The sequence below is a fragment of the Metarhizium acridum genome, assembly GCF_019434415.1.
Source record: "Metarhizium acridum strain ARSEF 324 chromosome Unknown scaffold_1, whole genome shotgun sequence".
NCBI classification, from domain to species: domain Eukaryota; kingdom Fungi; phylum Ascomycota; class Sordariomycetes; order Hypocreales; family Clavicipitaceae; genus Metarhizium; species Metarhizium acridum.
Window position 1 is genome coordinate 7,470,093 of NW_027094015.1, and position 15,331 is coordinate 7,485,423.

The 15,331-nt window shown below is 25.5% G+C and overlaps 1 protein-coding gene across 1 annotated transcript; it reads left to right on the forward strand.

The window, feature by feature from the left end:
* Positions 1-222: 222 nt before the first annotated feature.
* On the forward strand, positions 223-1,858 carry J3458_002328 (uncharacterized protein; the record flags this gene model as incomplete). Its single annotated transcript, XM_007813635.2, has 1 exon — positions 223-1,858. The coding sequence occupies one exon, from the start codon at positions 223-225 to the stop codon at positions 1,753-1,755; it is 1,533 nt and encodes a 510-aa protein (XP_007811826.2). The 3' UTR covers positions 1,756-1,858.
* Between the last annotated feature and the right edge of the window lie 13,473 nt (positions 1,859-15,331).

The window sequence follows — 15,331 nt, forward strand, 5'->3', positions numbered from 1 at the left end:
CTCCCGAGTACCCACCCACTAGCAATCTATTGGCCGTCCTCTGAAACAGTCTCTTTGTAATTGGTCCAACAGAGTAGCGGTCGCATGCATCTCCGGCATGGCGTCCAATGAAATGGCGTGACCCCCGCTTTCCTCAGGCCGCCATGCACGCCACTGCAACACGCTTCCGCTTTCGTGAATCTGACCTCGAGACAAGTTGCTAGTACGTGGTCCCCCAGATGGATGCTCGAGTGTTTTCGTCACGGTGCCCAGGGCGACCCATACTGGAAATCTCCCAACTTTCTCCCTTTCTCCACGATACACAATCACGACTCGCCCGCTCTGAATACTGCAAACTATCGCCAACATTCGTTCGTTCGCCATGGATTTGAGCACTGGTCCCAAGATCTAGATGTGCCTATGTGCCGATTGCACACTGGGCCTCAACCTACTGCTGCTTTGACGGGGTTCGCCCTTTCTTGTGTCGACTCCTTCCCCGACGACGACAGCCAGTCGTCTTCCCGCACACCGCCCGTGATGGAAGATCCGACTTGGGCCTGGCCGGCCTGGAAGTTTGGCATGAAGAGAGATGACCTCTTTACTACCCTCCACGATCAGTACAACACCTTCTCCTTTACTCTCCAAGACCCCGAGGCTTTCCACCACGATGTCTACGAGATTTCTCGAGACGCTGAGACTACCCATGAGTTTCACCGGATGATGGCTGATCGGCGGCGAATGCGACTCCGTGAGCTGAATGAGTCTCTGGAGACGCTGGCCGTCGAAATCATTGCCAATCCGACGCTTATGGCCACCGACCAGTGGCAGTATGCTTTGCAACTGTTCCGAACCAAGTCGTACGACTCTATTATTCGCTACTTTGCTAGCTATCTACCCGAAGACTATCTCGATCGTCACGATACACACTCTACTTCGTCGGCTTCTTTTTCAGAAACCGACACCATTAGCACCGCGGCCAGCAGCGTCGATGATGCTCCCTGCCCCTTTATGGCCGACGACTATCTCTTTCCAGACGGTCCTGCCATGACCACCGAACCTGACGCGATTGAAGAGAAACCTCACCACAACTCTCATCAGCAGGGACCCTTGTCACCCCCACATTCAGAGGATGCGCAATCGGAACCATCTGTATCATCACCGCCATCAGACGCAGAATCGAACGACTACGTGACGAACCCACCCTCGCGATCCATGTCATTTTCTGGTTCCGAGTCCGGACACCTTGTACCCCAACTCATTCGACGACGATACTTGGAAAAGGATTTCGACGAGAAGTCTCGATCAGATGAGTGTCAGACGACTGTCACATCGGTGTGTGACTCTGTTGAGAGCGCAGGTTCTATTGATGTAATCGACGACCAGTTGCACACCGCTGGTGATGCTGTTGACTTTGCAGATGAAGAAGAGGATATTCCTACTGCGCAATACCCTGATGACGAATTCAACTGCCTCGATCTCACCTTTTCCTTTGCTCACCCACCATCCGCGTACGATACCCTAGATTCTGATACCCCTACCCCCCGACCAGAAGCGGCTGCTGCATCTTACATGGAGTTCCGGTCCGTTATTTCGCATTCAAGAAAAGCGCCCTCATATCCGCGTTCCCCATCACCCAAGTGTTGCTTGGCAAATCGAGGAGCTGGATCTCCAGCACGCGAAGTGCGGAGGAGTCCAGAGGAGTCGTTGAGCAAGATCCAAAAACCTGTACAGGACTTCTCCAGAAGACACCCGAAGGCGAGAAGAAGGATGGACTAGCACCGGGAGGCCAGCCTGCTGTATATATGTGAAACTTACTGTACATATCCTGATCCTGTATCTTATGACGCTAACGACCCGTGTTTCCTCGAACTATTCTACACACACGTGTGTTCCGTTTGACGCCGTTTCTTGCTCCTCTTTGTGATGTCATACTGCATGACCTCTTTTTTCCCGCACCTACACGCGGTTGTCTTCGAAAAAGGGGTCTCAGATTTATTATCAGCAGAAACAAAATACGAGGCTGAAGACCTGATTTTAGACTCGAGGTGAGTATGATTTCCTTTGAAATTATGGTTTATTGTGCAACATGACCTTGGCGAATGCTCAGGGCGAGATCACGACGCCACAATGGTCAGGTGGTCTCGTAGTGTGGTGACGCGACTGGGCTCGAAAGCAGGTCACGCCTGCTTCGGCTCATTTGACGATGCTCTCACTGGTCATTTATACCCAGCCACCGGTTGCGTCTGGTTTACTTTGCAAGTCTTGGTGGGTGTCGTCATCGATTTACAGTGGGGCGATAAAAGTGACGATAATGAACGCGCCTAACGCGCCTCGTCGCGTCACCTTACATTTACACCTTCTTTTTATTTTTTACATAACTCAATGAAAATGGACCTAATAACGCCTAGAATTAAATATAACCCTTATAAGAGGGCTAGAATTATTTTAGCATTTAATTTAGGTATAACCGGAAAAGAGATCATTGAATTTAAAGGAGTTACGTTAGCTATTACGTATAGTATTTATTGCTATTATTACAAGTAAATATTAGCTAAATCTTTACCACGTAATAGCAGGCTATTAACGCTATAAGAAAGGGATAAAAGACGTATTTTTTAGTTAATTTAAAATAACCCTTTTATTTAGATTTAAGATATTTTAAATTAAGCTAACCTTTAATATTTTATACGTATATTAAATTAGTTTTTAATTAAAGAGAGTATTTAATATTAAAAGGCCTTATAATAGCTTAAATTAACATTAAAGTTAACTTATAAAAGGCTAGAATTTACACGAAAATACCTTTATAAGTGTTACGAACGACACTACACAAGACACGGGACGGGACCGCACCGGCTAGGACAGGCACGACTCGTAGGTATAAGAAGAAGGCAGGGGCACGTGACTAGCCACGTGACCTAAGAGGCGATTAAAGAGGTTAATATTTAAACATATTAACTAAGAAGAATTAAACCAATTAAACCTTAAGCTAATTAATTAAGGTTTAAAGGGATTAATAGTTAAGCTAATTAATTTAAGACTATAATAGAGAGATAAACGAGTACTTAAGAAGGGAGTATTCCTATAATTAAATAATTTAATTCTTTATTAATTAATTTAAGTAATAGTTTTACTATTAAGAGTTATACTCTTAATAGCCTTATTATAATACTACTTAAAAGCTACTTTATAGTATTTAACTTAACTTACTTTTTAAGAAATAAACCTATTATACCTTAGAACCTAAGCTATTATTATATTTTAATTAATTCTATTTAGTAAGTTACCTTAAAACTTTAAGTAATAATAACTTCTAAGATATTTACTTTAAGCGAAAAGATTATTAACCTTAAGGAGATAATAAAGTACCTTTATAATAAGATTATTAAGCTTAAGAAGTAGAATTAATAGCTTTTTAATTAATAGAATAATCTCTACGAAAAACTTAAGGTATAAGAAGAGAAACTTATAATAGTTTAAAATCTTACACTTATATCTTTTATTAATAATAATAATATACTAAAATTCCTTAAGCTTAAATTATATAATAGTTATAAGGGTAATATAAGAAACTTTCTTATATAAGCTTAAGCTTATTTATAAGTTAATAAAAAAATCTATATAATATTTAAGTTATAGATTCTTTATATTAGTAACCTCTTAACTAGAAAAGTAATAGAATAATAGGAGCTAACCCTTCGCGTATATCTTAAGTATAGCGCTAAAGTTAAAGTAAAAGTTATTTATATCTTCTTTAATTATAAAACCTTTAAAGAATAACTTCTCACTATATTTAGAAATTCTAATAAGTATAAGAAAGCTATACGATAACTTACTTAACTTAAGTAAACTAAATTTATAGCTTATTATATTAGGGAATTTAAACGCATTATAGTAAAACTTAACTAGAATACTAAACCTAAAATAAAAGTTTTTTATTAAGGACTTAAAAAAGAAGTAAAGAATAATATTTATTAAGAAGATTATTTTAAGTTATTTAATAACTTTATTAAAATAGTTATTAAGGTAAATAATCGTTTATATAAGTAATATTATAAAAAAAGTTATAGGAAATTTAAATTATATACTAGGTTTAATAAACCTAATAATAATAAGCTATATTAAATATTAATAGTATACGAGTATTACGCTAGACTTATAGAACTTAACGCTATAAATAAGGAAAGAAAGAAGACTTATTATAATTATAGTAAGACTAAACACTTTATAAATAAATGTAAAGCTTTAAAGAAGCTATAAAAGCTAATTTCTAAAGGTAAAAAGCTTTATACTATAAACTAAAAAGACTTACCTACGCGAAATTTTAATGTAGTAAGTAATAAAGAAAGCTTTACGTTAATAAATAATATTAGTTTAAATAAAGATTAAAAATTTAAAACCTAACTAATACCTAATAACTTTTAGGAATATTAAATACCCTTATTAAAAAGTAAATCTTTACTAAAACGAATTTAAGAAGAAGAGAATTATTTAATTAAGAAAAACGAACTTAAAATTAAATATAAACTCCTTAATTAAACCTTTTATTATAATAATAATTATTACACGTATCTTAATAGTAAGTAAGGTAGCGAATAGTTTCTACGAGAATAAAAGGGAAGAAGAATAACCCTTATAATATAACTAAAATTATAATAAACTAATTTAAAGATATTAAATAAGAAGTTATACTATACTAAAAATAACGTATATATTACCTAAGCTATAACCCTATAATATAAGGAGAAAGGGAATTATATAACTATAAGTAACTTACTTAGCTTAAGTTTAATTAATATAAATAGTAGATTAAGCGATTATTAAGAAAGCTCTAATAATACGTTAAAAGATAACTATTAATAATAGCGCTTAAAATAACACGCTAAAGAATAATATAAGAATAGAATTAATAAATTAGGAAATAATAGCTGTTATTATAATTAAAACTAATTCCTTAACGGAGATTTAATAGGTCTTTATATACTATAAATATTAATAATATAGTATATCTTATAATTAATATAACTATAATAAAACGAAAGATTTAAGTAATAATTAATAGTAGAGTATAAGAAAATTTTATCTTATTAAATCTTATTAATAGATTATAATTACCTTAAACACTTAAAGATAAGCCTTATTAACTTATAATTATAAAAGGAATTATAGTAAAGTATAGCTAAAAAGTAATTAATATAAAAGTTACGTAGCTTTTAGTTAATATATAAGACACGAAATATTAAGTTATATTAAATATTATAATAATCTTAAAACATAATATTATATTAGGGATACCCTAGTTATAAGCAAGTAATCTATAAGTTAATTAGAGAACTAGTTAACTTTAATAGGATTTACTAGAATACGGTTATAAAGTAAAGAGTAACTTATAAAGAGCACTTTATTTAAACTATAATAGGTCTCTAGAAATATACGTGATTATTAGAGAGCTTAAAGCTAAGATAATAGAGATTCCTAAGAAATACTTAAAGTATAATAAGCTATTTAATAGAGAGCTAAAAATAAGACTATTAAAGTATTTACGCTAGGACTATAAGATTAGACTTTAGCTTAGTATTAAATTAACGTTTAATAAAATTTATTCTTAGAACCTTAAGTAAGATAAGGCGCTTAAGGAGTATTTAAAGAATATACTATAAAAGGGATATATATAACTATTAGAGTTTCTAGTAGAATATTTAATCCTATAGGTATTAAAGAAGAATAGGAAACTATAATTATATATTAATTATTAATACTTAAATAAGATTATAATTAAGAATTAATACCCGTTATTACTTATAATAGAAATTAAAGATAAAGTTAAAAAAGCTAAATAATTTACTATACTTAACTTAAAAGAAGCTTATAACCTTATATAAATAAAAGAAGGCTACGAGTAAATAATAGCATTTTAAACTAGTAAAGAATACTATAAATATCTAGTAATACCTTTTAAGCTTATTAACGTACTAATAACCTTTTAAAGAATAATTAATATAATCTTATAAAAATAACTAGAAGTGTTTATAATTATATACCTTAATAATATCCTTATTTACTTAAATACCCTTAAGGAATATAAACGATATATATATAAGGTACTATAAACTTTATAGAATAATAAACTCTTAGTTAAAGCCCAGAGCATTAACAAAAAAACTACACTACATGTAGTTTTTTAGTGTAGTTTTTGTAGTTTTAGTGTAGTTTAACTACACTACAACTACATTTGTAGTGTAATATGTAATTATAGAGAGAAATTTTTAATTATAAATATAACGTTAATTATAAGACTTATAAGATTATAATTATTATACCTTAATAGAGCTAATCTAGCTCTTTATAATGCACTAATTTCTATACGTATAGCTTATAAATTAAGCGAGTTATAATAGGTTAAATCTTAGCTAAAAATTAAGATCCACTTTTTTAAAATAAGAGACTAAAAGCTTAATATCTCGCTTAATATCCATAATTTAAGGTTAATTTTTAAAGATTTAAAATCACGTGATTTTTAGCTTTATTTTCATATATAATATGCTTATATAAGCTTTTTTTTAGTAAAACTTTTTTATAATAAAATTTAAAAATAAAAAAGTTAAGTAAGAAATATAAAATCTATTATAATATAAGAAATAATATATATAAAAAGAAAGTATAAAATATTATTTTATATGAAAACTTTAAGGTATTCAAATATATTATTTATAACTTGAATATATTTCTTATAACTTTAATATTTAATATTTTATATTTAAGTTATAGGGTAATATTATAAATATTATTATTTTATAAGATATTTATATATAAATAATAGAAATTTTTAAATTTATTATATTAAATATATTTTACTTATAATAATAATATAAAATAATACTTGCTTACTTAATATAATTCCCTTATAATTCCCTTTTATTTTATTTTTATTTTATTTTTATTAGTTTTTTAATCCCTGTTTTTAGCTTATTTAAGCTAGCTAATCCCTGCTTACTAATATTAATATTAGTAAGCAAATGTAGCTCTATTTTAGCTTACTAATTATATTAGCTAATAATAGCTTATAAATTAATTAACACTACACATTACACTAATTTTTAAAATGTAATGTAGTGTAGTAAAACTACACTACACTACACTACACTAAAATTCACTAAAAACTACAAAACTACACTACTTCCAATGCTCTGTTAAAGCCTTAAAATACTAGTTCTACTAGAATACTATATACTTTCTAGGGTACGTGCTTATATACGAAGAAATATAAATAAGCTTAAATAAGATTAAAACTATTAAGGAATAGCTTATATTAAAGAATTTAAAGGAAGTTAAAGGATTTATAGTATTTATAAACTTTTACTATAAGTTTTTAAGCGAATATAAAGATATTTTATAACCTCTTATAAACCTAATAAAGAAAGAAGTTAGCTTTTAATAGAATAAATTAAAAGCTATAGTATTCTAGAAAATAAAAGATTTAGTTACGTTAGAACCTATATTAAAAGTACTTGATTAGGATAAACCTTATAAGCTTAAAATAAACGCCTTAGACTTTATACTAGGCGAATAGCTTAAATAATAAGATAATTAAGGAAGATTATACCTAATTATATTCTTCTTAAAGAAACTTTATAAACCTAAACTTAATTATAAGATTTATAATAAAGAACTTATAGCTATTATTAAGTGCTTTAAAGAATAAAGATATTATCTTATAGGAGTAAAGTATTAAATTAAGGTTTATATTAACTATAAGAATCTTATATTATTCTTAATTATAAAGAATTTAAATAAACGATAGATTAAATAGTATAAAACCCTTACGAATTATAACTTTAAAATTATATACTATAAAGAATCTAAAAATAAAAGAGTAAATACACTTAGTTAAAGAGAGAATTTAAAATTAAATAAGTAAGTAAGTAATACACTCTTATTACGCGCTATTAAGAATAGAAACCTTATATTAGGTACCCGAGAAATTAATATAATATAATAAGTTAAGCTAAATAAAATATAAATATATTAAATTATATTATATATTAAGAATAATAATTATTTAAATAATTAAGAAACGAAAACGTATTTATTTAAGAAAGGTAAGACCTTCTTATATAATAAACGGTAGTATATTTCTAGTATACTTTAAGAATAGCTTATTAAGGAAATATACGAGTACCTATTACACGGATATTAGGGTGCAGAGCATTGGAAGTAGTGTAGTTTTGTAGTTTTTAGTGAATTTTAGTGTAGTGTAGTGTAGTGTAGTTTTACTACACTACATTACATTTTAAAAATTAGTGTAATGTGTAGTGTTAATTAATTTATAAGCTATTATTAGCTAATATAAATAGTAAGCTAAAAAAGAGCTAAATTTGCTTACTAATATTAGTATTAGTAAGCAGGGATTAGCTAGCTTAGATAAGCTAAAAATAGGGATTAAAAAACTAATAAAAATATAAAAATAAGAGAAAGTATAAGGGAAATTTAAGGGATTTATATTAGGTAAGTAAATATTATTTTATATTATAATTATAATTATAATTTACTTAATTTAATAAAGGAAAAAAATCCTATTATTTATATATAAATATTAAGAGATTTAACTTATTACCCTATAACTTAAATATAAAAATATTAAATATAAATTTAAATAACTCTTTATATAGTTAACTTTAAATATTACTTTTTAAACTTTTATAAAGCTAAAATTTCACTCTTTTATATAAAATAAAAAATAATAATAAAAAAACCCTTTTAATATTAAATTAAGTATTAGAATCATAAATATTTTCCTCCTCTTCTTCTTCTTCCATATCCTCACTAATATCTATATAATTAGACTTAGAAATATCCTTATTTTTATTAGAATTAGTTAAAACTTTATTTTAATCTTCTTCTTCCTCTTCTTCTTCTTTTTCTTCTGAATTTCCACTAGAGTATAAAAATAAATTATAATATCTCTTATTTTCCACTCTTTTATTCTTATTTTTAACCTAGTTTTTTAATAATAAAATAATTCGAATATTTTCATGTAATAAAGCAGTTCTTCGCTTAGTAATAATATTAGTTCCCTGGTTAAAATTCCCTTCTATAGCTCCTAAAGTAGCTGGAATAGCTAAATATTTTCGAGCTATTATAGAAAGAATTAGGAAAGATTTAGTGGAATTAGCCCACCAAATAAATATATCTTACTATTAAAAGTTAGCTTATAATTATAAATGTATAAATAATATTATAAAGATAAAAAATACCATATCTTCTTTAAAATTAAGCTCTAAATAACTAGAAATCTTATTTTTTCTAGTTTTCTTAATAGCTTTAGTTTTTTGCTTTAGAAATAAGTTATTAAATAAGCTAGGCTTTTTTTGAAGCCTAATATTATTATAAGAAGCTGAATTAGCTGGTTATTGTAAATTAACTTCGATTCAAGTATTATTTGTATTTTTAGTTGATTTTTTAGAATTAGAAGAAATTTCTTCTAATTCTATATAAGGAATTGCTTTATTTTTAGGGTCTTTTATATATTCGTAATAGGTTCTATTATATAATTAGTTATTAAGAAATTTAAAATTTATATTATATATAATAAATTATAACTTACTCTTTATATTCGGCTTTTAAGTCTTTTAATAGTTAATTAATAGTATTAGAATTAATACTTAATTGATTTTTAATTGATTGTAAATTAAGTCTAGGGTCTAATATAGCAGCAAATAAATAAGGCTTCTAAAAATTATAATTACTATTAATATCCTTAGGAAAATAGTAATTTAATTTATATAAGCCTTTTTCTAAAGCTGAAATAAAGACCTTAGCTAATAGATTATAAGTATTTAACTATAAAATAATTAGTAATTTAAAATAAAATTATAAAATTATAGAACTTACATTTTTAAGCCAACTTTTTTGATCTTTTAATATATCTTAAAGTAAAGTATAAATTCTTATTAGAAAAAAACATACTAAACTTATAGTATTATAAGATTAGCTTTATAATTATATTATAGGCTAATTAAAAATCTCTAAAATACTTGTTAAAGTATTTAAATCAGCCTATTCTTGCGTAGTTAAGCTAGCATCTTTAAAAGCTGCTAAATTCGTTTTTTTTTGTAATATTTTAATAGGTTCTGCTAATAAAATAGCTGTGTAAAGCATTTTATAGGTTGAATTCCATCTTATTGCGTTTGCTAATATAAGTAAAGTTAGTTATTAATACTTATTATAACTTATTAATGTTAATAATAATATTTATAAGCTTTAAAAGCTTGAAATAATATTTATAAGCTTTTAAAGCTTTAAATAATATTTATAATATAGAATTAATAACTTACCTAATAGTATTTTTATAAGATTACTATTTCTAGTAATAAATCCTTTATCTTTAGCTTCTTTTAAAGCTTCTAACCATTATAAATAAAGTTATTGGTTATTTTTAATAAGAATAGCTATTCTTTTAACTTTTCCAATAATTCCTATTTTATAATTAGCTTAAATTATATAAAATAACTTAAAATAAGTAATATAAGTTATAATAAATACCTGGAATTAAATTATTAAATTTTATTCTTTTTTCAGCAGATAAATCGTTAAATTCTTCGGTAGAATAATGTAAAAATTCGCTATTTATATAATCTTCGATATTTTCGGTATTTGTTGTTTCGTTAATAAATATAAATATTATATCTTTAGCCACTATATTTAAAATATAAGCTGTACATCGAATATCTAAAGGCTTTTTATGCCTTTTAGAATATAAGTTTAAAAAAGAAGATAAAAAGGTGTTATTATTAGAACCGTTATCTCTAGTAAAGCTATAATTAAAAAATTAGTAATTTAATATTATTTTATATATAATTATAAACTACTAACCTTGTAATTTTTTTAGGGTTTATATTATATTCAGTTAATAATTCATTGAAAATTGAATTAATTAAATGGCCGGTATGGCTAGTAGGTAAATATTCAAATCCTTAATATATAATTAGCTTTTAAATTATAATAATAATAATAATAATAATAATAATATAAATATAAGAATACTTACCAATTAAATAATATTCTAAGTCAAATTAGGGGTTTAACCAATTAGCTATAACCCCTAAATATAATTTAGAATTAATAGAAGTCCAAATATCAAGTTAAATAGATATAAAACCCATTTTATTAACTTGATTTTGAATTTTATTTATTATATTCTTTTTCATATTAGAATGTAATATTTTCATGTGAGATATAAGGCCTTTATAATGAAAAAAGCTAATATCATAACTAAAATAACTTAATATTAGTATAATATATTATATTTAAGTTATATATTAATATAATAATATAAACTTACTTATAATAATAACTTAAAAGCTTTTTAAAGCTTTCACTAGTTATAGTAGCAAAAGATAGGTTATTTTAAAGCATAAATTCAAGAGCTAATATAAGAGTAGTATCCTTAGAAAATCCATTACTACTACTAGTAATAGTATTATTTCTAGGTCTTTTATTGCTTCTTAAAAAGCTAGAAAAGCTAGATTCGGTTAAAAAGTCGGAAATTAAAGGTGATTCTATAGTAGCAGGGACTATTTATAAGTATATTAGTAAATTATAAATTTATAATATTATAAATATATAAATTAATAATATAATAAGATATAAAATAATAAAAGAAGTAACTTACTAGTTATTTTATCGTTTTCTTCGGCTTTTAATACTGCAATAGTAGGATGTTTTTTCCTATAATATGCTAAACCATTAGAGGACTGAAAACGGCTAGCTGGGCAGGTAAAAGTAAAGTTACAGCTTGGCTAGCTGCAAAAAAAGGTGATTTCTCGTGGTTTTTCTAAATTAACTGCTAAAACCTCATAAGAAAAAAGGTTATGTTAAATAATATATGATTTTGTGCGAAATTAATAGCTTTTATCATTTATATAGTCTTTTTTAGTTGAAGTTTGCTGAGAAAAGCTTAAATTATCTGTAATAATAAGAGGTGTAATTCCAAGAGGATTTTAATCCATTATAAAGGTAGGTTTTAAATAATAAAAAGTTTTTATAAGATAGCCTAAATTTAAGGCTATCTAATAATAAGAAAATTTTAGATAAAAGTTAAGTATTCGTAGAGTTATAAGGGTAAGAAGATTAATGTAGAAAAGAAAGGTTCTAAACTTTAAAGCGGGAGAACACAGTTAATATATAGAATAAATTTATAATACAAACGGTTTTAGAAACCTTGGAATTTAGGCATTTTTTTGATGCTTAACTTACCCCTTAAACATGCATATTCGTGTGGAAAACAATAGAATAGTTTTACGAGAAAATGCAACTATAGTAAAACAGTTGAAAAGGCCGGTGTGCTTATAATGTATTAAAGGCGTTATATTGTGTGATAATATGCTGTTTTATCACTTAAAACATGCATATGTAGCTTATAGGAAATCTTTGTATCTTAAAACTTTAACCGAATATAACTCCTAGAATATTAAACTTATAATTATGCAATTAGTATTAAATTAAAGGGCTTTTTAAGGGCTATCGATTAATTATAAGTTTATAAATTTTAGTTAAGTATTCGTAGAGATTTTAGGAAATAGAAATTGTGGCGTTTTTTATTAAAGTAGGGTAAAACGCTATGGCGTTTTACCCTAGTTAACTTACCCCATTAAATACCACGGCTATTATCTTTATAATTAATAGGTGAAATTAAGTGGGGTTAATATTTTTAGATAGCTAAGATTATAAGCTTTAAAATAATACTACTCTTGTTTTTAAAGTCCTTTTTTTCATAAAGTTATAATAGTTTTAATATATAGAATAAAAAAAACTTAAGAATAAAGTTTTTAATATTTATATTAATCTTTATATATATAGAATTAATTATATTAAATATATATTTAAGCTTATAAAATACTTTATAATATATAAATTAATAATATATATAATTTTACTTTAATATAAATAATATATATTAATTAAATTAAAAAACATATATAATTATATATAAAATAATTTATATAAATTTTATTAAATATATATTAGATAAAGTTATACGTTTTATATTAATAAGCTATTAAGATAACTTATATAAAATATAAAAATACTTATTACTTATTTTTATAGATTTATTTAATTAAATAAAATATAAATAAAAACTAAAAATATTTTAAAATATTATTTACATATAATTAAGGTAAAAAAAAATATATTTTAAATTTCTATATTAATTACATATACTATATATATATAAATAACATTTAAAAAGCATTTATTTCTTATTAAATACTTAAAATAAATCAAGTTAATATCTTTATTTTTAGAATTCTTTAAACTTTAATATCTTACTTATTAACTAACTTATAAAGGATATTTTTATAGCATTATAATGAGCTAAAATTATAGTATTTTTTGGTTATTTTTATAAGCTTATAAGTCTACTTTTAAAGCCCTTATAATTACACATTACACTACAAATGTAGTTGTAGTGTAGTTAAACTACACTAAAACTACAAAAACTACACTACACTAAAAACTACACTAAAAAACTACATGTAGTGTAGTTTTTTTGTCAATGCTCTGTTAGGGTGTAAGGAAAACAATTAATAGGCTAAGAAGATTATATAACTTCTTAAAAAGTAGAAAAATAATATAAGAAGTTATTAAGAAATATAACACGTATAATAAAGTAAAATTAGCGTGATACGTACTATACAAAGAATTATAACTAATATTACCACCTAAAAGAGTATAGTAAACTATTATAATAAACTTTATTATTAAACTATTAAAGTTAAAAGAACCTATAATAGGAGTAGCTTATAATAGTATTTTAGTTATTATAAATAAACTTATAAAATACGCCTATTATATTTTATATAAGGAATTAAGTAATACTAAGAACTTAGCGTATATATTCTTTAAAATAATTATTATATAACACGAATTACTAATAAAGCTTATATTAGATTGTAATAAATTATTTACCTTAAACTTTTAGAAATGCCTTATAGAAACTATAAAGATTAAATAAAGCTTATTAATAATATTTCACCTATAATTAAATAAATAAATAGAAATCTTAAACTAAATACTCGAATAATATTTATAAAGCTATATTAACTACTAATAGAATAATTAAATAAAATAGCTACTACTAATATAATAAGCTTATAATAGCTTTAAGATTAATAATATAAAGATATTACTATTTAGGGTAAATTACGGATTTAACCCTATTATTAAAACATATATAATATAAAATATAAACGCGCTAATAGCTATAACGTATATAGTAATTATAATAGAAATATAAAAATACTTATAATAAAAATAAATATTTTTATAGAATTAAATGAAATACTACGCGAATAAAAAGAGATTACTAGCGCTAATCTTAAAGGAGGGATATAAAGTATACCTTATTTGTAAAAATATTAAAACTAAGCGACCTAATAATAAACTTAACTAAAAGAAGATTAAATTATTTCTTATTAAATAAAAAATCTTAAATACTAACTATAAACTATTATTATTAAATAAAATAAGAATTTATCTTATATTTTATATATTATTATTAGAGAAAGTATTAAAAAAATTTATAATTACTATAAATATTATAATAAAAGATACTAATAAATATAAAGTTAAACGAATACTTAAAGTATAAAGAGGTATAAAGAATTATTATTATCTTATTAAATAAAAGGAATATTTAAACTCTAAAAATATTTAAGAACTAGCTAAAAATCTTACGAATTACTTAACGTTACTTAAATAGTTTTATTCTTAAGAAACGTATTCTAATTAATCTTCTAAGTATTACCTAATAACTTAATATTAAATTTAATATTTAAGGAATAAACTAAAATAGAATCTAGATTCTTAGAAGAAGTAAAAAGAACCCTTATAGTCTTTTAAAGCTATTTTACTTTCTTACGTTTCACATGTTTTAACTCTTTAATATTATTAATATTACGCGTAATTACACGTATTATTTTCTTAAATTATAATTTCTTTTATTTTCGTAAACGTAAGACCTTTTAATTCTCGGTTAGGGTACGCTTCTTAGCTTCTTTAAGCTCCCTCTTAAGCTTATAATATTAATTCGTAATATTATAAAGCTATTAAGGGGTTACCCCTATAATATTATAATTCCCTTACTTATCTACTATACACTTTATATAATAACTTAAATTAAAAACGAAGGCTTTATATTAGGAAAATCCTATATAAGCGTAGTAAGCGTAAGTGTTACGAACGACACTGCACAAGACACGGGACGGGACCGCACCGGCTAGGACAGGCACGACCCGTGGGCACAAGAAGAAGGCAGGGGCACGTGACTAGCCACGTGACCTAAGAGGCGATC